This window comes from Panthera leo, chromosome F3, assembly GCF_018350215.1.
Source record: "Panthera leo isolate Ple1 chromosome F3, P.leo_Ple1_pat1.1, whole genome shotgun sequence".
Lineage (NCBI taxonomy): Eukaryota > Metazoa > Chordata > Mammalia > Carnivora > Felidae > Panthera > Panthera leo.
In genome coordinates, this window is record NC_056696.1 from 64593501 (window position 1) to 64617144 (window position 23644).

Consider the following 23644-nt stretch of genomic DNA (forward strand, 5'->3'; position numbering starts at 1 on the left):
CGGGACGTGACGCCTGCGGCCCCCTCTCTAGGCGGTGGCTCCGCTGTTTCTCCCTCGCCTGCACCCGTGTCTCTGATCCTGCTTGACTTGTCCTGGCCTTGTTTTCCTCCACATCTTCAGACTCGAAGTTGGGGGCTAGCCCTCGAGGGGCAGGGATGCTTGAGTCCGACCCCCGCCCCGCCTCCACTTGGTCCCCGAAAGACTGCCCTGCGGGGCTCCCGTGGAGATCTAGGGGGACGGTGGCACGATAACCCCCTGTCTCCAGAAACCAGACAGACGCATCCAGCCGGGTGAGGGCCATTGCAAACATTTACTCTCTAGACTGGCAACTGATTCAACAGGACAGTGCCTTCCGCTGGGCTTCCCGTCCACCCCCCCGGTCTCCTAGCCCCAGTGCCCTCAGCGCAGCCCCAGGCTCGCCTGTCCCTAGCGTCTCTGCTCCACTCGCCCCCCCTCTCCCATGTGCCGAGCTCGTCACCCCAAACCCCCACCCGGCCCTGGGACAGCCGTCATGTGAAGCTCTTCCTGTGCCGAGTTCAGTAATAGGTCTCTCTCTCCAGCCAGCCTGTGGAAGAGAGGACACCGGAGTGAACTGGGGACGGGGGAGGGGAGGTCTGGGGGGGCGGGGCGTGAGGCACGAGGGGGCCGAGGACAAGGTGGGAGGCACCGCGGACAGGAAGGAGCAGAGCCGGGAGGCCAGGACCACGGGGCCTGTCTGGCAGCAAAAACCCGGGGGCAGTGGGGTGGGGGGGCAAGGGGCCCGCGGCAACAGGGCAGGAGGGGAGAGCCAGTGGGGAGGCCGGTGACTGCTGAGAGCAGGGCGCAGGGAGCCTCACCGCCAGGATGACGACGGATGATGAGCCTTCGGATTTCATCGTAGATAAAGATAAGAGCGCTGTAGGGAGTGGCGCAGAGCCACCAGGCTGTTCTGTAGGGAGTAAGGGTTGGTCAGTGGGGCAGCGAGGGAGGGGCCAGAGGAAGCAGGTGCAGAGGACAGCGCACAGAACCGTGTGACCCGTTGTGGTGTGTAGGGTTGAGCCCTACCTTTCAGGAGGCCCGAGCCTGGTGGGGGAGGGAGGAGACAGAAACACAAGCAGCCACTGATAACAGAACGCGACAAACGCCGAGTTAGCGGCACACGCGGTGTTCCTGGCTTCTGTGGAGTCGCTCAGGGCGACCCCTGTTGCCCTGCAGGTAGTCGGGGCCTTGCGCCCACACAGGGGAGGTTGTCTGAGTAGGACGCGTCTACCGGAGTCTAGACGTGTGGGGGCATTTCACCAAGGGATGGATATACGTGTCCATATGGCAAACACGCGGAAAGTTCTTCTGCCGGTTGACCCTCTTCTGTAACTAGAGGCCGGGGAGAGAGACTCTGGGGAGGAGTCAAATCAGAACCACGTCTGTTCCCTTGCGTGACAGACAGGCAGGTGGCCTCGACCAGTGCCGTCTGATGGAAATACACTGCGAGCCACCCGTGAGAGCTCGCGTTTTCCAGTAGCCACATGAAAATAAGTAAAAAGAAACGGGGGCAAGGAATTCTAACAGTGCGTTTTATTTCACCCAGTGTATCCAGAGTATCATCCTTTCCACGTGGAACCAACGTGAACGTTATTAAGGGGATGGTTTACACTCTTCCTTTTGTCCTAAGCCTTCGAGGTCCGGGGGGCACTTCACAATGACAGCGCATCGCATGTCGGACCCTCGATTTTCAAAGGGCCGCGGAAAACGTAGCCCAACCCAAACAGGAAAGGTGTACTGAGTAGAATAATCTCTGACGGCACTTTAGCTTTTAACTCTACGTCAGCTAGCTACAATGGCGGATTCCGTTTATCGGTCTCTCACTAGCCACGTCTCAGGAGCCTGAGAAGGAGGGACGGAAGCAGGGCGGCTGCCATATTGGCCAGCCATATTGGCCTTGGCCGCGGGCTCACTGCACATGCGCACACGCGGTCCCAGACACACAGCCACCCAGTCACTCAACAGCAACTGCCGTGTGTCCGCTCTGTGTCCGCGCGGGTCCTGGGGGAATAAAAGCGATGCCAGGATGGCCTTTGATCTCCAGGAGCTCAGGTGATCAGGGGAAAGAAGGTAGAAAGACACCCAACATGAATACAGTGTTAGGGGATGTGTTGTATGGCCGGGGAGGGTACAGGATGTTTGGGATCACGGTTAATGCTCAACCGCATCTACCAGGACTTGTGTGTTGACATTAATGGCAACAATAATAGAACCACTGCCAACAAAGCTCCCGCCACGACCCAAGGAGCCATGCTTGGTGCATAATATTCTTTCCTTGTGTCATTCTCACAATACTCTGCCAGGTGTGTATGACCAAGACTCTGCAGGGAAAGCTGAGCCTCAGACTGGTTATATACCGTCCAGCACAACACACAGTGGAGTCGGAATTCGAAACGGGGCTCGTCAGTATCCAAGGGCAATGCCAACGTCTCTTATTATGCATTCATTGAGCACCTACAGCCCGCAAAGCGTTGTGTGAAACGCTGCAAGGGACGGAAAGGTGAGCAAAGTGTGTGAAGTCGTGGCAGATGAGCTGGACGAACATGCCCGAGACCATCGCACAGGCGGGCAGGGCGGTGAGAGTGGGGTGGTATGGCACGTTTGCTTTTTTTTCCCTGTAAAAGTCGCGATAGAACGTCTTCGTAACAAGCGCACGCCGACGTAAAAAAACAAAATACACCAAGACACAGACGCACGGGCCTGTTTGGAACAAAACGTGGTACCAGCCAGTAAGAACTTCAGTACGCCCGCTCACCTGTGCACGTATGCGCTTTGAATGTGTTTGCCTGAGTAGGACAGGATTAGCCACGCCTAGGTTGGGCAATTTTTATGCCTACTTCCCCTCTGAGCAATTTGGATCCTGGAACAGCTATACCACACATCACCATAAAAAAAGGTGCCCCTCTGTTGAGTGCCGGTAAGTCTGCTCAATTTGCATGTCTCGACGAGGGTCACTTGACACGGTCCCAGTCCCTCCCTAAATAAGACGTGCTTCTTGGAGCACAGACGATTCTCCTCACGTCACCCAGGGCGGCCCCCAGCCAGCCAGGCAGCCCCCAGCTCGGGGCTTCCCTTTCCAACACACCACTTCCTGTCCCAGGCTCTCCCTGTGCCGGGGATCCCCACCCCCCTGGCTTGCGTCCCTTCCCTTACTCACTTGAGTGGGTACATCCGCAGGGCCATGTCCATGCCTGGAGTGTAGGAGAGAAAAACAGCCAGGAATGTCTCCTCCACGAGCCCAAATATTAGGATGTTGTTTCTGGGAAGAAAGGTCGAAGGGTGTGCCGGAGAAAGGGAGGGAGAGGTAGGGGAAGCCAGCGCCCTGCGTGCAGGTGTGAGGCGGTGGGAGTCCGGGGGGCGCTCACTTCATGCCCTGCTGGAAGATGGAGTTACGGCGGGTCTTGCAGATGATGAGGTCGGCCCACTGCACGACCACGATGCTGACAAAGAAGGCCGTGTGGCACGTGAACTCCACCACCTTCCGCTGCTCGTAGGTCTGGGGGCGGGCAGGGTGGGGAGGGGCACTGTCAGAAGGGGTCCGGGTGCACCTCAGGGCCCCTCCTGCCGTCCTGGACCCCGAGGCTGGGTGAGACCTTCAGCCCCTTCGGCCTTACGCCCTCTTGTCCCAGCCCTCTTGTTCGCGCTGGGTTGTGAGCTAGTTCACAGGCTGTCCTGACCCACTGAGAACAACTCAAGGGCAAGCACCTGTCCCATTGACCTTCGAGCACCCTCCCGAGCTTAGTTCCGTGAGCGGCACGTGGTGCGGCTCGGGAATCCCCGCATTAGAACGAGAAGGGTCGTGTGAGGGGAGGCAGACCCCGAGAGCGGCGTCAGAAAGGAAGGTGGGGCCAGGGGGCATTTGACCACAGAGACGGGAATGCCCGAACGGGTGGCACCGGGGAGGAGGCGACCACACACCTCCAGTGGTCCTCTCTCGCACTCACACTTCGCGCGTAAGGAACGTAAATCTAGTGGGGAAGATAAACAGGCTGGCCGTGTCAGCCTCATAGTGGTTTATAAGAGAGGTCACTCGGGACCGTGAGAACACAGAAGAGGCACATCCAAATTAGGCTAGAGGAGAAGCCCATGTTGAAAGGCGAAAACGGCATGTTTACAGCGAACTTGTAGAAGGAATCAAGAATTTGAAAATACGTAGGACTGAACGACGGTGGGATGCCACGTGCCGAACCTCAGGGGGTGTGGCCCAAGTGGTACCCGGGGGAAGAGATCGAGCCCTGAATGACCAGAAAACATCGGATGGAAACGACTGGAAGTTGATGAGCCAAGCGCTGCGCAGGTAACGCATCCAGCGGGCACGTTTGTGACGCCGGGTCGCATGGCCACGTCTTGCGGGTGGTCATCGACCGACACCCCGGGGCTCTGGGGCCGCTGGCAGATCTTGGCTCTGACTCACTGCCTAACACCGCTCCTGTCCTGGTTTCTGGGGATCCAAATATCTGTGTGGATGATCCTTCCACTGCCACGGTCTCAATGTCCGCCCCCCGCCCCCCCCCCCCCCCCCCCCGCCATCATCTCCTTCTCCAGCGGTGTTTGCCTCCGCTCCCCAGCTGGGCCCTTTGCTCCCTCAGGCAGACTCCAGATCCTGTCCTTCCCAACAGCTTGTTTCTCTGCGATTTCAATTTCAAGCATCTCTTCTGCTCTGACCACCACTCTGTGAGGCTGCATCTTGGCCGCAGGGAGAAAATATCAAGATATGAAACTAACAAAGGCTGGAGTTGAGGATTGAGGGGATGCTGACCATGATTTGGGGCCTCATTGGCCCCCGGAGCGATGTTGGTTGCTGGGAACACTGACATCTGATGGCCTCGTGGGGCTGAGCTAGGGGAAGCCAAGTGCGTTCGGTGGGCATCCTTCCAACGACCGGGATTCTAGCACACTATCGGGAAACCTACAGTTAGCGGTGGCTTAGAGGCATCATGGTGAAGAAGGAAGGTGCTGGACGGGAGTCAGCGTGGAGCTCCCGCCCAGCTCTTCTAGGGATGTGCTGTGGGACTTGGTGCAAGTCGGGGAATCCTTCCAGACTCTGCTTCCTCACTTACACAGGGATGAGAATAGACTATGTGTCCTCCCTCAACTTTGTGTCTTCTGTGGTCCTACGATGCTAGCGATAATTGGGGTCACATCTCCTACTGTCTTAGAAATTGGGACAGGAGTTGTTCACAGGTAGGAAAAAAGCACACTCACTAAAATTCTCAAACACCTCGTGTTGGGGTTCGTCCTGGGTTTTAGGGAAGCCTACTACAGAGAGGCATCCTCTGGGTTTAAAAGCTTAGAAAGGTGAGAAAGGGGGAGACAAAGCAAATAGGTTTTCAGACTTGAAATCATATTATTTGAACTCCCGCAGAGGGAGGGAGAGAACAGAGAGAGAAGAGCCAGCCCTCATTTCTGGGCCAATGATGGCTGGAACCTGGAAGAACAGAAATCAGCCTCCAAAAGTTGATCTGAGGAGGAAGAACTCCAGGACTAAGGAAGCCAAAAGATGCAGGAAGGTAAGGACAGGTGACAGACAGCAGGAACAAATGGAAATGAAGCCATTACGCCAAGTCGTCACTTGAAGGACCTTTGCCGACGTGATCGGAGATTGGGGTCATGTGGGACTGGAGATGAGGCGTCACCTCCGTCTGTCTGGTGCCTCCCTTCTCCACTCTCACTGGCCCACTCTCACTGGTCACTCTCTAGGGCCGACCCCCTGACGCACCCATTGCTGTCCGTAACTGTCCTCCAGGTCATTGAGGAATCTGTTTTCCCAGCTGAGACGGATGCCCAGCAGATCAAAAGGTCTGAAACCATTCTCGGCCAGGATCACGAAGTAGGTGAAGAAGCCAGCCAGAGCCTGGATCATCCCTGTGAATGGCAGAGTCACAGGACAGGGGAACCTGCTTCAGAGAAGCACCTCACAAGGCAGACCATGGAAGGGGTGGTGGCCGGGAGTGGCTCCTAGCCGGGTTGGTGTGTGTCTGAGCTTCTGACGCCGGAGATGCTGGCCGTCAGTGACCCGGTCCCATCATCTCTCTCGGACTTGTGTCCAAGCCCTGACGTTTGCCTTTGGGCTCTAACCCAGAGCCATCTTTGAGTTGTATAATCTTAAAACTGAAAGGACCTTGGGGGGGATTTATTCCCCCTTTCCACCGAGAGAGCGCTGGACTCCTCTTTCTCCATTTCCTCTCTCGTGCGGGCCCTCATCAGGTCCTGTGCTCTCTTCGAGCCTCCCCTGCCTGCCCCTTGCCTGTCCCTGAGTCAACACCTCTGTCCCCCAAGCCTGGCCACGGCGATAGAGGATGTCAGGGTTAGCATACCGGCTGCGGGGCTGCGCACGGAGTCCCCGTGGACGTTGATTCTCACCACAATGATAAACTATTATTTACCTCTTCGTCAGGGGGCAAACAGATTCTAACCTCATCCAGGGTCACACGGGCACTAAGTGGCGAAATCGGGACTCAGACCTAGCAGCTCCTGGGTCTAGCGGCTTCTACGTGTTTCCTCTTCTAGATGTCCCCTGTCCCCAGTCTCTTCCCTGTCCATCCCTCGCCTGCTCCACTGGCAAGTCCAGAGCAAAGACTTCTGACGGCTCTCAAGTGTCCTTCGAGGCTGGCTCCGGGATTCACGCGACCTGTGCCTACAGCCTGATTGTCTACCGCTCCTTTCTCGGGAGTACGCGCTCCCCCAAGCTGCCGATTCACTCTTCAACCGGCAGACATGTGCGTTTCCCCTCCCCTGACCCCCTCAGCTGACTGTAACGTCAGCTGACGCCTGCCATCTTCTAACAGCGGGTGCGGGTCTTGTTTCCTCCACAGGGTCCCCCTGACTGTCCTCCTGACTCGTGAGCCCCCTGCTCTGTTCTCCTGTCGCGTGTCCCATGCGTGTTCGTTGTTTGGCACTTGCAAAGGTGCTATCGTTTGATGTACGTGTGTTCCTTCTCGGCTAGACTCTGAAGTCAAGGGCAGATCAGAGCTCAGTGGCTCTGTGTGTTCCCAGGGCCCAGCACGGTCTGTTGTCATGAAAGTATCTCCCTGACTTCCACATGGAGCCGACTCCAACGGCCCGGCAGGTGCAACCGCTCCCCACACCCCCAGCCCCCCATTCCTCTGGCCGCACCAATCTGTCCGTAGGCCATGCCAATGAGACGGTGGTTCACCAGGTTATCAGTCTTTGGATTCCGCGGGGCCCTCTTCATGATGTCACTTTCAGCTGACTCGTAAGCCAAGGAGATGGCCGGGACCTGGAGGGTGGGAGAGACAAAGGACGCAAAGTTCAGGAGGAAACTCACAAGTCACTTGAGCGAGCTCTGTCCCTCACCCTGAACACGGACTTTTCCTGCCCCCAGACCCTCTCCCGGGAGCTCCTCGAGCCGGGTTCCAGGCTGGGCCTCACCATGTCTGTGCCCAGGTCGATGCAGAGGATGGTGATGGTGCCCAGAGGCAGGGGGATGCTGAGGATGATGAAGAGCAGGAAGGGGGTGATCTCGGGGATGTTGCTGGTCAGGGTGTACGCGATGGATTTCTTCAGGTTGTCAAAGATGAGGCGGCCTGTGGGAGGTGGTGAGGGCGTCAGGGAGACGGGAGGGCCCCCTCCCCGCCCAGGCGCTCGAAGCACGGTGGCCCGTGTTCCCCAGAGAGGGGGAATGCGCGTTTGAGGGGAGCCGAGGCGGCGCGCGGGTGCCTGGGGTCCCGCGTCGGCTCTGCGTTGGGGTCCAGAGGCCTGGGAAGCCAGCGCCGGCTTAGCGTCCCCGACGCCACCCCAGCCCGCGTGGCCCCTCACCCTCCTCCACGCCCGTGACGATGGAGGCGAAGTTGTCGTCCAGCAGGATCATGTCGGCGGCCTGCTTCGACACGTCGGAGCCCGAGATGCCCATGGCGATGCCGATGTCAGCCTTCTTCAGCGCGGGGGAGTCGTTCACGCCGTCCCCCGTCACCGCCACGATGGCCCCCTGGGCGAAGCACAGAGGGGCTGAACTCACCACTGTGACACGTCGGGACCCGTCCCAAAGCTCACTCTGCTCCCGTCATCGCTTGTTTCTAAAGGTCCTCGCGCCCGGCCCTTCCCTCTCCGGCTCCTCCTGAGACGTTAAAACTCTCGGGGGGCCTCAACTGGCGGCCGTCTCAGGGCTCAAGACAGGGTGCTCTCGGGAGTCTCCTCCCGGCCCGGGGAGGTTTGGGGCTGGGCTGGGCGGGGCCCCCCGAGGCGCCCCCGTCGCCCTCACCTGCCTCTGACAGCCCTCCACGATGATGAGTTTCTGTTGCGGGGACGTCCGCGCGAACACGATCTCCGTGTGGTTCCTGAGGATCTCGTCCAGCTGCTCCGACGTCATGTCCTTCAGGTCCGAGCCGTGCACCACGATGGCCTTGGCTTCCCTGAGGGAACGGGTTCCAAACGCCGGTTCGGAGGGCTCAGAGCTCGCGTGTCCCCGGCCACCCGCTGTCCCCAGGTGGACACACCGCACCCTTGCCTGCTTCCCGCCTGCCCCTCCCTTTGCTCTGCATCCTTCTGCAAACTCACCGATGTGGTCGTGTGGCCATTTCCCTATCACGTTTTACTTTGCCGTCAGTAAACCCCGTACGTCCTATCTACCTACCGCACGAGGCTTCAAGAACCTTAGTGAGTGGGGATCCGGGTGGGGCAGACCGAGGATGGAGGGAACAAACGGGAGATCTGAGTTCTTTAGGGGTCCCACCTGGGGTCGATGCTGCTGCAGACGGGGACCTTGAGCTGGGCGGCCACGTCGTCTATTGTTCTAGTGCCTTCAGAGATGATGCCCACCCCTTTGGCTATGGCCTTGGCTGTAATGGGATGATCCCCTGTTACCATAATCACCTGGGTTGGGAAGGGAGGAAAGAGGAGAAGAATCATCTTCAGGGAGTCCTGGATCCTTTGCCTTTCTCCCCACAGCCCAATGGATCACCGCCTTTATTCCACAGGGGAGTTAGCAGCTCATCCCCGAGACCTTGCGCTGCCGTGGCTTCGCCCCCTGGGACTGGGTCAGGACCACCAGACCATAAAACATAGAACCGTTTGGGCTCTAGGTTTCCCAGGAATAAACTGGGAATTTGGGCACATTACTATATTCAGAATTTCATTGAATTTGCTCCAGAAGCTGGTCGGCTTCTTCAAGCTCAGAAGACAAACACCTACACAGAGAACAAATGGTAACAAAGGAACGTCTGGAATCATCCGTCTGCCCTAGCAAAATACCATCTAGGCCCAGGTGTGTGCTGATCCTCGCTTTTCCTCTCGCTCCCTCTTCCTTCGCCTCCCCTGGGGTCCAGCCCTTGGCGGGTGCCTGGTACCAGCCCCGGCCCTGTCCCCTTGCTCCCCAGAGCTCTGGCGCCTGTGCTCCGAGCTGCCTGGCATTCTGTTCCTTCCGTATGTCAGCACTTAGCCTCCTCCCCATGGGGAGCGCCCACCTCCCCGCGCGCCACCGTGAGCTCTGCAAGGGAGGGCCGTGTCCGTGACCCCTTGTGAAGTTTGGCCCTGGCGCAAAGCCTGGCACACAACCCTCGTTCCACAAACAGCCATCAGAGAAGGGAGAAAGAATGACCGCGTCCTGGGAACCACGGATCCTGGCTCCTGGGTGTCCTCCAGGCGCATGATTTTCCAGGCGCCGATGGAAGGAGAAGGCAACTCCGTGGCTGTGACAGAACCATGCAGCCTCGACGAGTGGCAAATGTAATGGGGTACTTTTTTTTAAATCACATCAGTTCCAAAGGCCTGAGCCCAGGGCTCTGCCTGGGGAAGTATGGGCCCTGCCGTCATTTCCTTGTAAGAACTTCGCTGCCCTGGGACCGCCATCCGATCCCTGTCAGCCGCCGCGTAACATCGATCCGCTCTGCATCAGCGCCGTTTTGGAATCGACCCTGAAAGGGTCCACCCTTCGGGGCAACCCCCTGTACGTCTCACATTTTGTTCTCCTCGGAGGATGGCGTGACATGTATGTCTTTCACTTCCCTACAGGGAAAGGGGATGACTCAAAATTTCTCACCAAGTCGGCCAAAGTCCTGGCAGCTTAGGGGCCAGAAGAAGTGATAACGAGAACTGTCCATCTGTGCCCGGAACACGGGCTGGCCCGGAAGGCAGCAAGGCCTCAGCCTCCGACTGCTGCAGGCTCGCCTGCTTCGGGCTCTGACGACACCCAGGCTCGGTCAGCCCCTTGTCCCCCCGTTCGGTCCTCCCTGCCTGCAGGTGCATTTGTGACCCTCTTCTTCTTGCTAAAGGGACCCACAGATCCCCAGATGCATTTCACACCTGCAGCGTGAATCCCCACTCCGACGGCCGCCTCAAAGCTCAGGAAACTCCAGTGGGCCCTTCTCCACGTGCCTCCCATTGCATGGTGCGGGAGCTCAGAGAGCCAGAGGGAGGGAGCTCGGGTCGGTGTGGCCGTCCTCCGCAGATGTGCTGCAATGAGGCTGTCGCTACAGAGAACTGTCCCACGCAAGCAGTGTGCGGTCACTAGGGAATTCACTCAAAATAGTTCCTACATCCAGCCCTTGGTTCTCAGAAACCAATCCTTGAACTTGGCATGGCCCAGCTGCCTTCTGACAAACTGCCCACAGTCAAAGGTCTAAGATAAAGCCAGCTCTGCAGAGAGCATCTCGTTCTCCCTAAAGACCTCCAGTGCTACCCCCCGCCCCACTCCTCCGTCTAACTGCTCTCCCCCCACGTCTGGGATCCGGAATATCAGGTAGGAGCGGGAAAGGTGCCAATCTCTAATCTCCCAGGTTGGAGTCTTAGAATTTGGCGTGGAAGTGGGGTACAGAACGTCTCAGGACTAGAGAAACTCTGCAGCCCCGCCCTGAAGCCCGAGCACCCCCTGGCCGGGGAACAGTCCCCACCTCTGGGGGTGCCCGGCGACTGTGTCTCACTCTCCGACCGATTCACTTTGGTGTCCGGCTTTTGTACCCCCGGACGTGTACCTGTTAGCGCGGCTGTTCGCCCTGCGTCAGGTCGAGGGCCCAGCTCTCATGGCCTGCTCCAGCCCCCAGCCCATCCCGGCGGCACATTGACCTGACCCCTTCTAGCACTTTGCTACCTTTACTGTGGCCTGCGGACCGGCATCATCTGGGAGCCCGTCACCAGTGCAGAATCTCAGGGTGACTTAGACCTGCTGAATCAACACCTGCGTTCCAGAAAAAGCCCCAGATGAGTCACATGCACAACCGTGTCCTAGGACGCCGGTCCTCAAACTGACCTGCCTACGGAAATCTCTATGAATGTTTTAAAAAATGCAGATGCCTGGGCCCCACCCTGAGAGTTTCCAATGTAACGGGTCTGGGGTATGGCCTAGGCATCAGATTTTTTTTTTTTTGAAGTTTATTTATTTATTTATTCAAGTAGCCTCTATACCCAATGTGGGGCTTGAACTCACAACCCCAAGATCAACGGTCACATGTTCCACCGACTGAGCCCGCCAGGCGCCCCCAGCCATCAGATTTTTAAAGCTCCCCTGATGATTCTCACTGTCAACGCAAGACAGCGTTCTCACGACAGAAGAAACTTGCCGTTTACTACTAGGTCGTCTCTTACGACTAAACATCATGAGCTCAAGGAAACCAAAATCGATTCAGGTAAACCAAGATGGCGGAGAACCCGTTCCATGCAGAGCTTTCTACCCTTGTGCCGTGTTGTGACGGGTCGGCGACTCCTGGGACCGTCCGAGGTTTACCTTAATCCCCGCACTGCGACACTTGCCCACGGCGTCGGGCACTGCGGCCCGGGGAGGGTCAATCATGGACATGAGCCCCACAAAGCAAAGGTCCTCCATGGGGAAATTGATCTCATCCGTGTCAAACCTGAATCCCTTGGAGAAAGTGGTGGGCAGGTTCAAGAAACAGAAGCCTGGAGAGACAGAGGGAACGGAAGTCCTTCAGCTGCCGCCGTCTCCGTCCCGCTCGCCCCAGCGCCCTCAGCTCTGCGCCCCCCGAGCCACGACCAGGTGGTGCCACTCCTTCCAGGCTTCTTCCCCAGCCCCTCACCGAGCACGCGCTCCCCCAGGCCTCCCAGCTCCAGATAGGCGTCCTGGAACTTGCTCTTCATCTTCTCGTCTATGGGGTACTCGTCTCCGTTCAGAAGGTACGTGGAGCAAAACTCCAGGATCCTCTCAGGGGCCCCCTTCATCATCAGCACGTGGGGCTGGGGGCTCTCCTCCTGCAGGTGGATGGACATCTGGGGAGGAGAAAAGAGTCCCGTTTCACACCCTCCCCCTTCCCACTTCCTCGGTCCCCAAACCCCAGCGCAGCCGACTCGGGACCGAGCCCACCCGGCGTCCTTGCCGGGAATCCAGCCTGTAACAAATCTGTTATCTTCTCCGCCACTGGAGGCTGAGAGCTGGGCCAGGACTCTCACTGTCTCTGCTTCCTCTCTGCCTGGAAAGCAGAAGGTTGAGCCGGGCAGAGGCAGCGGAGTGGACAGGAGAGAAAACGTAGGGTCCGCGGGCCTGGGTCGCAGGGCCGGCAGGAATGCTTTAGGGCCTCGGGTCAGTCCATTTAACCTTCCTAAACCTTAGTCCCTCTGATGAAAAGCAAAAGATTCTGTGTTGCCGACTTCATCGGGTTTTTAGGAGAGACCCCACGGTCACAAATGAGCGTGGAACTTTTGACTCCCCTAAAACTTAGCTGCTAATACTGCCTGCTGTTGACCCAGAACCTTACCAATAGCATAAACGGTCGATTGGCGTATATTCTACATGTTACGTGTACGATATACCGTATTCCCACTGAAAAGTGAGCGTGAGAAAAGCCAGCGCTGTTACGACGATCACAAGAGAAAACGCACGGACAGTACCGTGCTGTGTTTGTCGAAAACCCGGCGGTGTTGAAGTGGACCCCCGCGGTTCACACCTGCTGTTTGAGGGTCAGATTGTTTGTTTTTCTCTTCTTAAGTTTATTTATTTATTTTGGGAGAGAGAGAAAGCACAAGCCGGGGAGGGGCAGGGAGAAGGAGAGACAGAATCCCGAGCAGGATCTGCACCATCGAGGCTGAGCCCGATGCAGGGCTCGAGCTCACAAACTGTGGGATCACGACCTGCCCGAACTGACGTCAGGAGTCAGATGCTTAACCGGCTGCGCCACCCAGGCGCCCCCGAGGGTCCGATCATTTGTACAAAGTACTTTGAAAATCACGAAGCATCATCCAGAGGTAGGTCGGTCATTGTCATGCCCTTGCCCCTCTCCCAGTAGCGTGAGAAGTCCCAGGGGCTAATGGAAATTTGGGGTCGGGGTCAGTGCGGTGTGCTGGGGGCAGGGAAGGGCATATTCAAGAGTGACTGAGGAGACCACACTCAGGGAGGAGAGAGAAATTAGATGCGTTTCGGTTTGCGTCTTCTCTTGATCTCTGATCTGGGAGCGGGAACTATGATTACGAGCCAGGAAGTCCCTATTAGTAGCCTGTCTGGTCACAAAAGCAGCACCTGGAAATAAGCAGGTGCAGAGGAGGCCGGATTGCACCGTCCAGAGGAGAAGCGGAGGGAAGCCTGTGTGTAAAATGCCGTTAAAACCATCCCATTAGAGGGGCGCCTGGGTGGCTCAGTGGGTTGAGCGACCGCCTCTGGCTCGGGTCATGATCTCCTGGTTCGTGGGTTCGAGCCCCCCTGTCGGGCTTGCTGTCAGCGCCCCGCCCCCCGGCCCTCCTCTGCTTGTGCTGTCTTTCTCTCTCTCAAAAATAAACATTAAAAAAAATAAATAAAAATACAACCAACTTATTCAAAGGCCCATCCCATTAGAAACTTTCCAATATTTCTTACCACTTTCAGTTGTAGTCAAAGCAAGCCTAAGCAGTTAAGAGGAAAAAACCTTAACTTGTCTAAACAGAAAGCTGTAAGCAGTTTAAAAAGCTTGGTTTTCTGAAGGCTTAATACGCATTTGTTTGCTATTTAGGGGGATTATCGGAGGTGACAGCATGACCTACTTATGAGTTAGCCCGTTGGTCATGGGAAAATCGCATCTTGATAGAAAATGGCAGATCAGAAGGTGGAAGAAGTCTGGAAATATCAGAACCGAGACGCTCCTTTCCTTTTAGTCGGAGAACGAGGAAGAGACCACGCCCCGCAAGCGACGAGCGGGCCGAGGACGGCCGCGCTCAGAGCTGGAGTTAGGCCACCACCAGTTAGGGCGTTCGCTCGGCCGGCTGGGCGCACCTGGCATGGGAACCACCGAGGAAGGTTGTGCCGTTGGCACGTGATAGCTCAGGAAAGGTGCTAACCTGGTCGTTTTGGGGCAAGTCGCTATTTTGTGGGACGTCCCAATGAATGTCGTGGGTATATCTGGCTTTTATTCTGACCCGTGCGGCGGAAGGGGCATCCACCTCTTGGCCGTCCCAGGCTTTCATCCGGCCCTGCCAGGCACACAACCCTCGTCTGGGTTGTGAGGCCACTAAACGTCAGATAAAAGTAGAAATAAGTTCGCAGTTTGGGCTCAGGAGACCTATCTTGTTACACTGGCTGAAAGCCAGCAGAGACACAAAACTCTGGATCTCTTTCTTGACCGCTTACGTGCTCGATGTTCAACGTGAGAAGACGGGGAATTGGGTTTTGAAAAACTCCAAACCCCATATAGCTTTTGTTATTATTATTATTATTATTATTTCAGTTGCAATTTTTTTTCCGCTTTGTGAGGAAAACTTTCAGGCTCTGCGCTCCCAGTAACTTCCAAATACCACCCTTCCTGAGTCTGCCTGGCGTCCTCGCGCACAGGCCTGGGACGAAATAGGGCACCACCGGGGAGCGCCTTGCAAACCCAGCCTTATCCCGCGGTGGTAAGCCTGGCGGGAGCCACAGAGATGCCTCCGACAGCTGCACGAGGCTGGACCCCGATTGTTGCCCGGCGGCTTTCGCTACCTATGGGACACTTCCGACTTGCTCTTTTCGCAAGCGACTGGGAGACTCCTGCTCAGCGCCTTTCCTCTACCTGTCTGTCACTTTCTCTTGCGGTGAGCGTCTCCTTTTTTTAAATTTTTATTTATTTTTATGTTTATATTTTTTGAGAGAGAGAGAGAGAAAGAGCAAGGTGGGGAGGGGCAGAGAGAGAGGGAGAGAGAGAATCCCAAGCAGGCTCTGTGCAGTCGACGCAGAGCCCGACGGGGGGCTCGAACTCACGAACCCTGAGATCACGGCCTGGGCCGAAACCAAGAGTCGGACGCTCAACTGACTGAGCCACGCAGGCGGCCCCAGCCTTCCTCTTAATGAGGATGCTGGTTATCTATCCACTGTCTTCATTCTACTGTTCAGAGATTAGGTTGAAGGCGAAGGCATTCTCCAAACGACGAGCCCACCCCCACCGCCATTCCGCATTCGCGGGTTCTGTACCTGGTACTTGTTGGTGGAATTAAAGGGAATCTCGGCCACCTTGGGGTTTTTCTCTCTCATCTCCTTCACAGAGCTGTACGAATGCTCGATGAACTTGAGGAGGGCCGACTCAGAAGCATCGCCTGTTGTGGTTCGCTGCCGAGACGGGGTGTGTTCGCTAAGCCCGGGGGGTACGGCACAGGGACGGGGGGGGGGCGTGATGGGGAGGACCTGGGGGGGAGCACTGAAGAGAGGTGTCTGGGGAGGGCGCGGGGCACGCCCCAGACACCGAGGCATCCCCTCCCCCCGCAGGCCCCGTACGTTGATGATGGGAAGGGTCTCCTGGTTAGCCTTAAATTCAGCTCGGTTGCAGAGGCCGGCGATTCGGGCCAGGACGAACCAGGTAGCTGAGCCTTTGGCAAATGTTTTCCCTGGGGAGGAAGGGGGGGGGTGAAGGAGAGGCTCATGAGTAGGGGGCAGGGGGCAGGGCAGTGCAAAGCAGGGACATAGCCCCATCCTGCTCTGTGCCCCACTGCTTGGCACCTCCGCACCTTTCCTCCGCGCCTCCCTTCTCTGCACTCGGGGCCCAGCCGTCTTCCCCGCGTCAGATTCCGCGGCCCACTCGCCACCCCCAGCCCCGCACCCTCGGCCCACCGGTGCCACCAGTCACCAGTCTGCTCTTCGCTGGTGTCCGCCTCGTAGATGGTCTCATCGAACCACATGTGGGCGACGGTCATGCGGTTCTGGGTGAGGGTCCCCGTCTTGTCCGAGCAGATGGTGGAGGTGGAGCCCAGCGTCTCCACCGCCTCCAGGTTCTTCACCAGGCAGTTCTTGCGCGCCATGCGCTTGGCGGTCAGGGTCAGACACACCTAAGGCCGCGAAGAGGGCAGACGATCAACGGAGACAAGACGTCGGCCACTCACACCACGGTGTGCTTGGGAAATCTGGTAGCTGGTATTGCTATCGTCACTCTTTGTAATTAATTTCCTTTCGTTCCCACCTAGTCCTTGGGAATCCCATCTGGGGCCGTGGTAAAGGAAATCAGGGAAGGGATTTTGTTCGCGCGTTACGGCAGCGCTTTGGAAAAAGAGAGTCTTCCTCTACCAGGGTAACGTAGAGCATGGCCTGATCCCTGGAATATTCTGCTCCCCCAGGATCCTTTCGTCTTTTCTATTCAGCAGGGCCTGCTCCAAATCGAGTTCAGGCCCCCCCTGTCTCTCTCAAGTCCGGTCTCCCCGGGGACCACGTCGGTAGCTAACGGTTCACTGGGGTATAAGATGCTGTGTGTGCGGGGGGGTTGGACCAATAGGTATAAAAAAAGAACACGGAGCGAATCATGAAACTGAGAAGGAATATTGCAGACTTGAGAAATCATTCAAATCCGATTTTTGTGGACATTAATTATACGGACCACAAATTCAATGAAAGTCAGGTATGCGGCAAAGTTGTTTGACAAACGAATACGTTCTTAGGCCGTGGCTACAACTGTACAGAATTCTAATCGTGGGGTTATGATCTATTCACATCTCATCACTGGTCGTGAGGTTTTGTGCTAACCAACCACACCCTGGGTATTATTCTCATTTCTACTTTAAGAAGGATATCGGTAAACTAGGGCAAACCCCAAACGGGTGACCAGCAAGCCGGGGGCCTGAAGGCCGTGTGACGTGAAGGACGGCTAAGGGAAAAGGGATTATTTCTTATCTCCCACCGGGGATTTTGAGGAGGACACGATGGGTACCATCAGTCGAAAGCATAGCTTGTAGAAGGGAGAGAGAATTGACTTGTTTTGTGTGTCTTCAGATGGGAAAACTGGGACCAAACGGGAAAACCTGTTTCTGCTCAACACAGTGAAATCCAGCTACAGCAACCTAGTGATGAAATGAGCAGAGAGTGGATGGGGCGGGCTTCCCAGGACCAGGAATCATCCTCAGCATCTCCCACGGATTGTACACCAGATATTCAGCATCGGCTGAAAGGCTGGATTTCTATGGGCTTTGAAGTCCTTTCCGGTAAGATTCTACATTCCAAGTCAATCTTCCTCTAGAAAACCCGATGATTCCACTGAGGCCTGGAGAGTTTCAGTGATTTGGCCAAGTTCACCCGCCGGTACACCCAGGACTGGAACTCACTGCCGACGACTGAGAATCTAAGGCTCTCTGCACCACAACTCACGGAGAAAACAGAGAAGGCACCAGAAAATGCGGGTGGGGGAAGTCAGTGCCTTTGGGGAGCAAAGCGGGTGGTAACGGTACACACATCAGGGGTAGCCTGCCCTCGAGAGGTTCAACAGCAAGAGAGATTTCTTGTGTTTTCTAGTGGTTTCCACCCCTGGGGTGGTTTGTCTGTGCAGACCGCCACCCTCCACCTTGGCTACTCACAGTGACGGTGGCCAGCAGCCCCTCGGGCACATTGGCCACAATGATGCCGATGAGAAAAATGACAGCCTCCAGCCAGCCGTAGCCCAAGCTGAGCGAGAGCCCGAAGAAAGAGACGCCAAGGAAGACGGCCACCGCCGTGATCAGATGGATGAAGTGTTCGATCTCCACAGCGATGGGGGTCTTGCCCGTCTCCAGGCCTGACGTCAGAGAGGCGATGCGGCCCATCACTGTGGAGTCTCCCGTAGCTATCACAACGCCCTGGGCTGTTCCTGCAGAGGAACAGGGAAGTCTGAGGTGGGAAAGTGGCTGCCCCTGGTTCCTGCAAGGACACAGCTGTCAGGAGCAAGGTGGACACTCAAGAGCCTCCTGGAGGCCGTCGTGTTGTATTCTCCTCACATTTAGTTGACACAAGCAAAGGGTCTCCTCGCCCGAAAAATCTCTGATTTCACAGTCCTCCCATTTCATTGCCTTATTGCCTTCCCCGTCAAGAGGGTCTTTGTTGGGGCACCTGGGTGGCTCAGTCGGTTGAGCGTCCGACTTCGGCTCAGGTCATGATCTCACGGCTCGTGGGTTCGAGCCCCGCGTCAGGCTCTGGGCTGACGGCTCGGAGCCTGGAACCTGCTTCGGATTCTGTGTCCCCCTCTCTCTCTCTGCCCCTAACCCACTTGCATTCTGTCTCTGTGTCTCTCAAAAATAAACAAACATTAAAAATAAAAGGTCTTTGTTACACTGATTCTGAGTATCTTCTATTGCCTGTCTGTTTCTTATTTTTCCCTCAGCAGCTGCAAAGCGTCTAGATCCCCAGGAATGGTGGCCGCCCTTCTGTTAGAGCCCTACCTTCCATCATCGGCCTCTCCCCTGAACTAGTGGGTCCTCCGTCGGTGGCATTTTGCCCCCAGGAGCCGGTGGGCAAGGTCTGGAGGCACCTTGGCTGTCACATCTGGGGTGGGAGAGGTCGCTGCGCGAGGGCGTGGATGCTGCCACATCCTGCAATTGACGGGAGAGCCCCTCTGTCCCCCTACAACGAAGAATTATCCTGCCCCAGTGGCCCCAGTGTGGAGTTCGAGAAACAGCTCCGCTTAGCCCCTCCCTGCTCTGCTGGCTGGAGCCAGCCTGACCCCTGCTGGGGAGGAGCCGTCATAACAGCCGGGCTTCTGGGCTTTCGCTCCGCGGACCCTGCCCCGGCCTCAGAAGGGGGACCTGGACGTCACGCTTGGCTCCACACCCGTGGGATGCGGGCCCCTCACCTACGTGGCTCGAAATGAGGGGCCCGTTCTTCGCTCAAAACGGTTTTTTCCTGCTTTACCAGAATGGCTGGAATCCCTGCCACAACAGTCACCGAATCACCCAGAAAGAGCTGCGTATTCTAGAAACGGCACCTGTTTTCTAACCAGCAGGGCTCCGGCCGGAAGTTCAGTTCTGCAGCGTGGTCGCTGCCCGGCCCGAGAGTTAGCTCCTTACCCTCTCTGAGACCCAGGTGTGCTCAGCCTGAAAGTGGGCCGAGAGCGTCTACAAAGCGGCGAGGATGAGAGGTGACGAAACAGCTTGGAACAGAATCGGGCACATAGGACGCACCCAGATACTCGCTTCTGTCTTTTCTTCATCTGGACGAATTTGGCCTTAAGAAGGACCGACAGAAACTCATAGGCGTGACTCAGGAGGGGTGGCTCGACTCTGACGGCTCCCACAAACACCGTGGCTCAGAGCGGCTGGTCCATTTCCAAGGTCCCCTTCAGCTGAGTGGGCCTGAGAGCAGGGTCCCACCCCGAGGGCGGCGGGCGGGGCCGGGGTGCCGGGGAAGACTGGCTCCGTCCAGGGCTCTCTGCACACGGGCGGGAGTAGGTGGTATTCACTGAGCCTTGTCAAAGCAGACACTCAGATGACTGAGGGGGACCGAGAGGGCTTTGTGTTTGAGGGCAGGGGTGGAGCTTGGTGCTACCTACATCCATTTTGTGCCAGGGTTTGGTCCGATTCGCCTTTTGCACGCCTTCCCTCGTGGGTTTGTCCATCCACAGAGGCGGGATTTAGTACCGAATCTCACGCGTCTGGAGACAGGATGGGTTGATGATGTGACGCTGGGGAAGGTTGAGCCCACGGGCAAGCCTCCTGTATCCCAGGCCAGACTGGCCCCTCCGGACCCTGCACGTCGCCAGGGAGACAGCTCGGGCCCCGTGGAGATGCGTGAGAACCCAGAGTCAGACGTCCGTACCTGCAGTCCTGTCAGGGCCGTGGCCATGAACTGACGATCTGGGATCAAGGCTGAAGGTGGGCTACTAGTTTGCAAACCGCGTGGACATCCCTCGGCTGCACAGTCAGGAGCTGCTGGGGCCTAGCTCCGCCCTCTCGGCCACATCTTGGGTCCCCGTGGTCTCCTCCGTCCCGGCCGGAACTTTGTTTCCTGGGTAGGATGCCACCGCCCCCTTGCTCCCTCATCTGAGGCATACGCTTTGCTGATGAAAAAACCCACTTTGGGAAGACAAACCCGAGCAAAAGCTTTTCCTGAATTTTAATAATTGAAATCCAGTGTTTTCGGAGGAAGCTGGCTCGCCTGGCTCTTTCTGTCCGATCCAAATTTAAAAATGGTTCAATGTCGATTTTATTTTCTGGGGGGATTCTTGGTTATTTCGTTTTATAATTACTCTCATCTGTTATAGGATTTTCTCTTTTTCAATTTAAATTAAATTCAATTAAAAAAATTTGTTTTAAGTTTATTTAAGAGAGACAGAGGCGGCGTGAGTAGGGTAGGGGCAGAGAGAGAGAGAGGGAGACAGAGAATCCCAAGCAGGCTCCCCACTGTCAGCGCAGAGTCCGACGCGGGCTTCGAACTCACGAAACTGTGAGGTCACGACCTGAGCCGAAATCGAAATCAAGAGTCGGATGCGTAACTTGCTGAGCCACCCAGGCGCCCCTTATTTTATTTTATTATTTTATTTATTTCATTTTGCTTTATCGTATCTTAGTTGGCTCCATGCCCCTTGTGGGACTTGAACTCACAACCCGAAGATTAAGAGCTGCATGTTCCACTGACTGAGCCAGCCAGATGCCCCCAAAGCATTTTTGCATTAAATAATTTCATTAACAGAGAGATCAGTAGGCGGCTTTGTCCCAGAGAAGGGTCTATGGAAAGAGCATGGGCTTTGGGAGACAGACCTGCAGGAGAATCCTTGATTTTCCTCTTTCCTATCGACCTGTGCTCTTGGAGACGGCGTTTAACTTCTCCGAGCTTCTCATGTGTAAAAAAGCGATACTATCCGTCGTGCAGTGTTGTCAGCGTCAGAGACATCTGTAGCGCTTGGCGCGTCCAAGGCGTTCAATTAAAAAATAGCTACTTCTTGGATACCCAAACATTTGTTGTTAAGCACGAATAATGGCTTTCATGTGTGTTCCAGAGGGTGTTGCAGGCCTCCCTGAGGGGGAAGGTCGACATAATGTTATTGAGTCCGTCGTTACCACCCTTGGCCAGAACTGCCTGCGCAAGGGTGTGTTAGATTCTAGGAGCAGAGCCAACGTGTTGAGTGGCACCGTTGGTGACTCGGATCTCCGATGCTGATACCTTTCTGGAATAGTGAGAAGTTAGCGCTCAACTCACGAGAAGACTGACCTGGCGGGGCTCAACAGTTTTCTGTCCTTCTGTGCTATTTTCAGCTGAGAGAGCACAGTCTATTCAGCAGCCACAATAGAACTAGCTGACGACTGCAGGGCACTTCCAACGTGTTAGGCTTCGCGCTAAACATTTTCTGTGCGTTGAATCCACATAAACATCCACGGGATAGCGACTCTTCGTATCATCGTGGTGCAAAACGGGGAGACGATGGCTTTGACCTTTCCCCAAGGTCGTGCAGCTCATGAGGGACGGAGAGCCTCACCCGTTTACTGGCTCTTACCTACCCTACTGCCTTTAGAAGATAGAGGGTTCTTGGAATCTTTATTTCAATCTCTGCTTTTGAATCTAGGCCACTGATGACGCCGTGCTCACCTTCCACGCAGTTGGTGGAGAAGAAGCAGATGTTACGAGTCTCCAGAGGGTTCTCGTGGCTGAAGTCAGGGGAGCGGGACTGGGGCTCTGACTCTCCAGTCAAGGAGGAGTTGTCCACCTGGGATGGGAGGGAGGATGGGTCGTAAAGTGAGCATGGGAAGAAAGATTCCTTTGGCAAGATGACACATCTTTATCCGCCACTGACGCCATCACTGTTGGCTTGCAGAGAGAAACAAATTTACACACCAGCACCTATTGTCTCCGACCCCAAATTTGCACCTGTAACTTCTTGAGGTTCGGAATGATAAGATCGTGCTTTCTTTAACCAAATCCAGGCCAGTACCTAAGGTCACCCTAAGACCATGCTGGGCTCCCTCCCTTGGCTTCCCTCACCCCCTCACCTTACATCCTTGTGCAGAGATGAGCCGGAGGTCCGCAGGGATTCGGTCTCCGCCCTTCACCTCCACCAGGTCTCCCACCACCACGTTCTCTACGTTGATCTGTATCTTCTCTCCATCTCGAATCACCAAAGCTTGCTGTGGGAAGGTAGTGTTGGGTCATTTCCAGAACCTTCCGCTTCCCGCAACCTGCGTCTGGCCTATAGCCTCTTGTTCCTGGGCTCCTTCCTTCTGACTCCCTTTCTTGCACTGTCACTCACCACATCACGCTTGAAGGTCTCTTTGGCAGATTCCAAATTCTTACCATCCTTGTCCTTTGCGATGTGACTTTGATGACCCTGTCTCTAAGAGATGGGGTCTGTCTCTCCATCCCTACACTTAGGCTTGGCTATACCACTGGCTTCGGCTCCTGAGACATTAGACACATAATGCAAAGCAGAGGCTTAAGAAAGTGCTTGCACGTGGGTGCTTGCCCTTTTGTCACCGGGAACCCCCATGCCACCATATTGAACAAGCCTGAGCTCGCCTCCTGGAAGAAGAGGGGTCAAAGGAGAAAGGCCCCGGCTGTCACAGCCATCTCAGTCATCCCCAGACATGGGGATGAGGTCATCTGAGACCGTCCAGCACTGCTCGGCTCAGCCCAGATCAGAACAGCCCCGCCACAGAAGTGTGGGACACGCTACGTTTGTTGTTTTGAGCCACTTAAGTTTGGGGTGACCAGTTAGGCAGCAAAAGCGAACGGATGGCCTCCAAACTCCTGCTTCATTTTACCAAAACATTGTTCCCCGAAGTCTTACCCGAGGGAGGAATTAATTCACTTTGACACCAAAGGGGAAAAATCTCCTGGGCTAGGACACCAGAACACGATGGTGCTGTCGGGAAATTCGCGCCTGTTCCTTTCCGAGTCTCCATCTCTGTGCCTAGGAACCTCTTTCTGCTGTCATGTCATTTCCAGATGCTGACAAACCATTTTTTTTAATTTGAAAATTACCTAAACTTTCAGGAAAGTGGAAAGCATAAAAATGGTACTAAGAATACCGGCACAACTTTTACCCAGATTCGCCTGTTAACGTTTTACCCCACTCGCTCTGTCGTTCGGTCACCGTGTCTACCGAGGTGTGGACGCGAGCACTTCTTTTCCGGAACCGTCTGAGGGTACGTTACGTCCGTCGCGGTCTTCTATCCTGCACCTTTCAGTGTGCACGGCTCAAGAATGAGTAGGTTGAAGAACCACGATACAGCTAGCGGTGTCGCTAACTTTCGCTTTGACACCAGACTTCAGTCTGCTGTTCGTAGACCCAGTGCGTCAGTCCCCTATTTGTTGGGACCCAGTACATCAGCCGCATTATTTGCCCCTTCGCCACGGGACTGGGTCTCGTCCAGGTATTGCATTCAGTTGTCCTGTCTCTTTAGCCCCCTGGAATCTGGAACGTTCCCACGGCTGGCCTTTGTCTGGCCTTTGTCCTTCAGGTCATTGAGGAATCCAGCCTCTCTAACTTCCTTCACACCTCCCTCACGCATCGCAGGATGTAACGTTCCGGGGACTTAAAAATTGCCCGTTTGGGCACATTCTACGCCT

General features: G+C 55.9%; 1 protein-coding gene across 2 annotated transcripts in view; it reads right to left on the reverse strand.

Annotated features, from left to right (window-relative positions):
* Nucleotides 1–286: 286 nt before the first annotated feature.
* The window catches only part of ATP1A4 (ATPase Na+/K+ transporting subunit alpha 4), a 30517-nt gene continuing 7159 nt past the window's right edge, over nucleotides 287–23644 (reverse strand). Inside the window, exons 6-23 of one of the 2 annotated variants that reach the window (XM_042926446.1) lie at nucleotides 22069–22203; nucleotides 21668–21785; nucleotides 17692–17960; nucleotides 15981–16179; nucleotides 15632–15741; nucleotides 15332–15466; nucleotides 12006–12195; nucleotides 11696–11868; nucleotides 8711–8850; nucleotides 8240–8390; nucleotides 7798–7966; nucleotides 7411–7565; nucleotides 7135–7258; nucleotides 5738–5883; nucleotides 3384–3514; nucleotides 3176–3277; nucleotides 837–928; nucleotides 287–565 (exon numbers count right to left, since the gene is read on the reverse strand). In XM_042926446.1, coding sequence (XP_042782380.1) covers nucleotides 537–565; nucleotides 837–928; nucleotides 3176–3277; nucleotides 3384–3514; nucleotides 5738–5883; nucleotides 7135–7258; nucleotides 7411–7565; nucleotides 7798–7966; nucleotides 8240–8390; nucleotides 8711–8850; nucleotides 11696–11868; nucleotides 12006–12195; nucleotides 15332–15466; nucleotides 15632–15741; nucleotides 15981–16179; nucleotides 17692–17960; nucleotides 21668–21785; nucleotides 22069–22203 — 2568 coding nt within the window. In that variant the 3' untranslated portion in view covers nucleotides 287–536. Of the gene's footprint in view, nucleotides 566–836; nucleotides 929–1567; nucleotides 2020–3175; nucleotides 3278–3383; nucleotides 3515–5737; nucleotides 5884–7134; nucleotides 7259–7410; nucleotides 7566–7797; nucleotides 7967–8239; nucleotides 8391–8710; nucleotides 8851–11695; nucleotides 11869–12005; nucleotides 12196–15331; nucleotides 15467–15631; nucleotides 15742–15980; nucleotides 16180–17691; nucleotides 17961–21667; nucleotides 21786–22068; nucleotides 22204–23644 lie in introns of those variants that run through there. The other variant, XM_042926447.1, reaches the window with a different exon arrangement.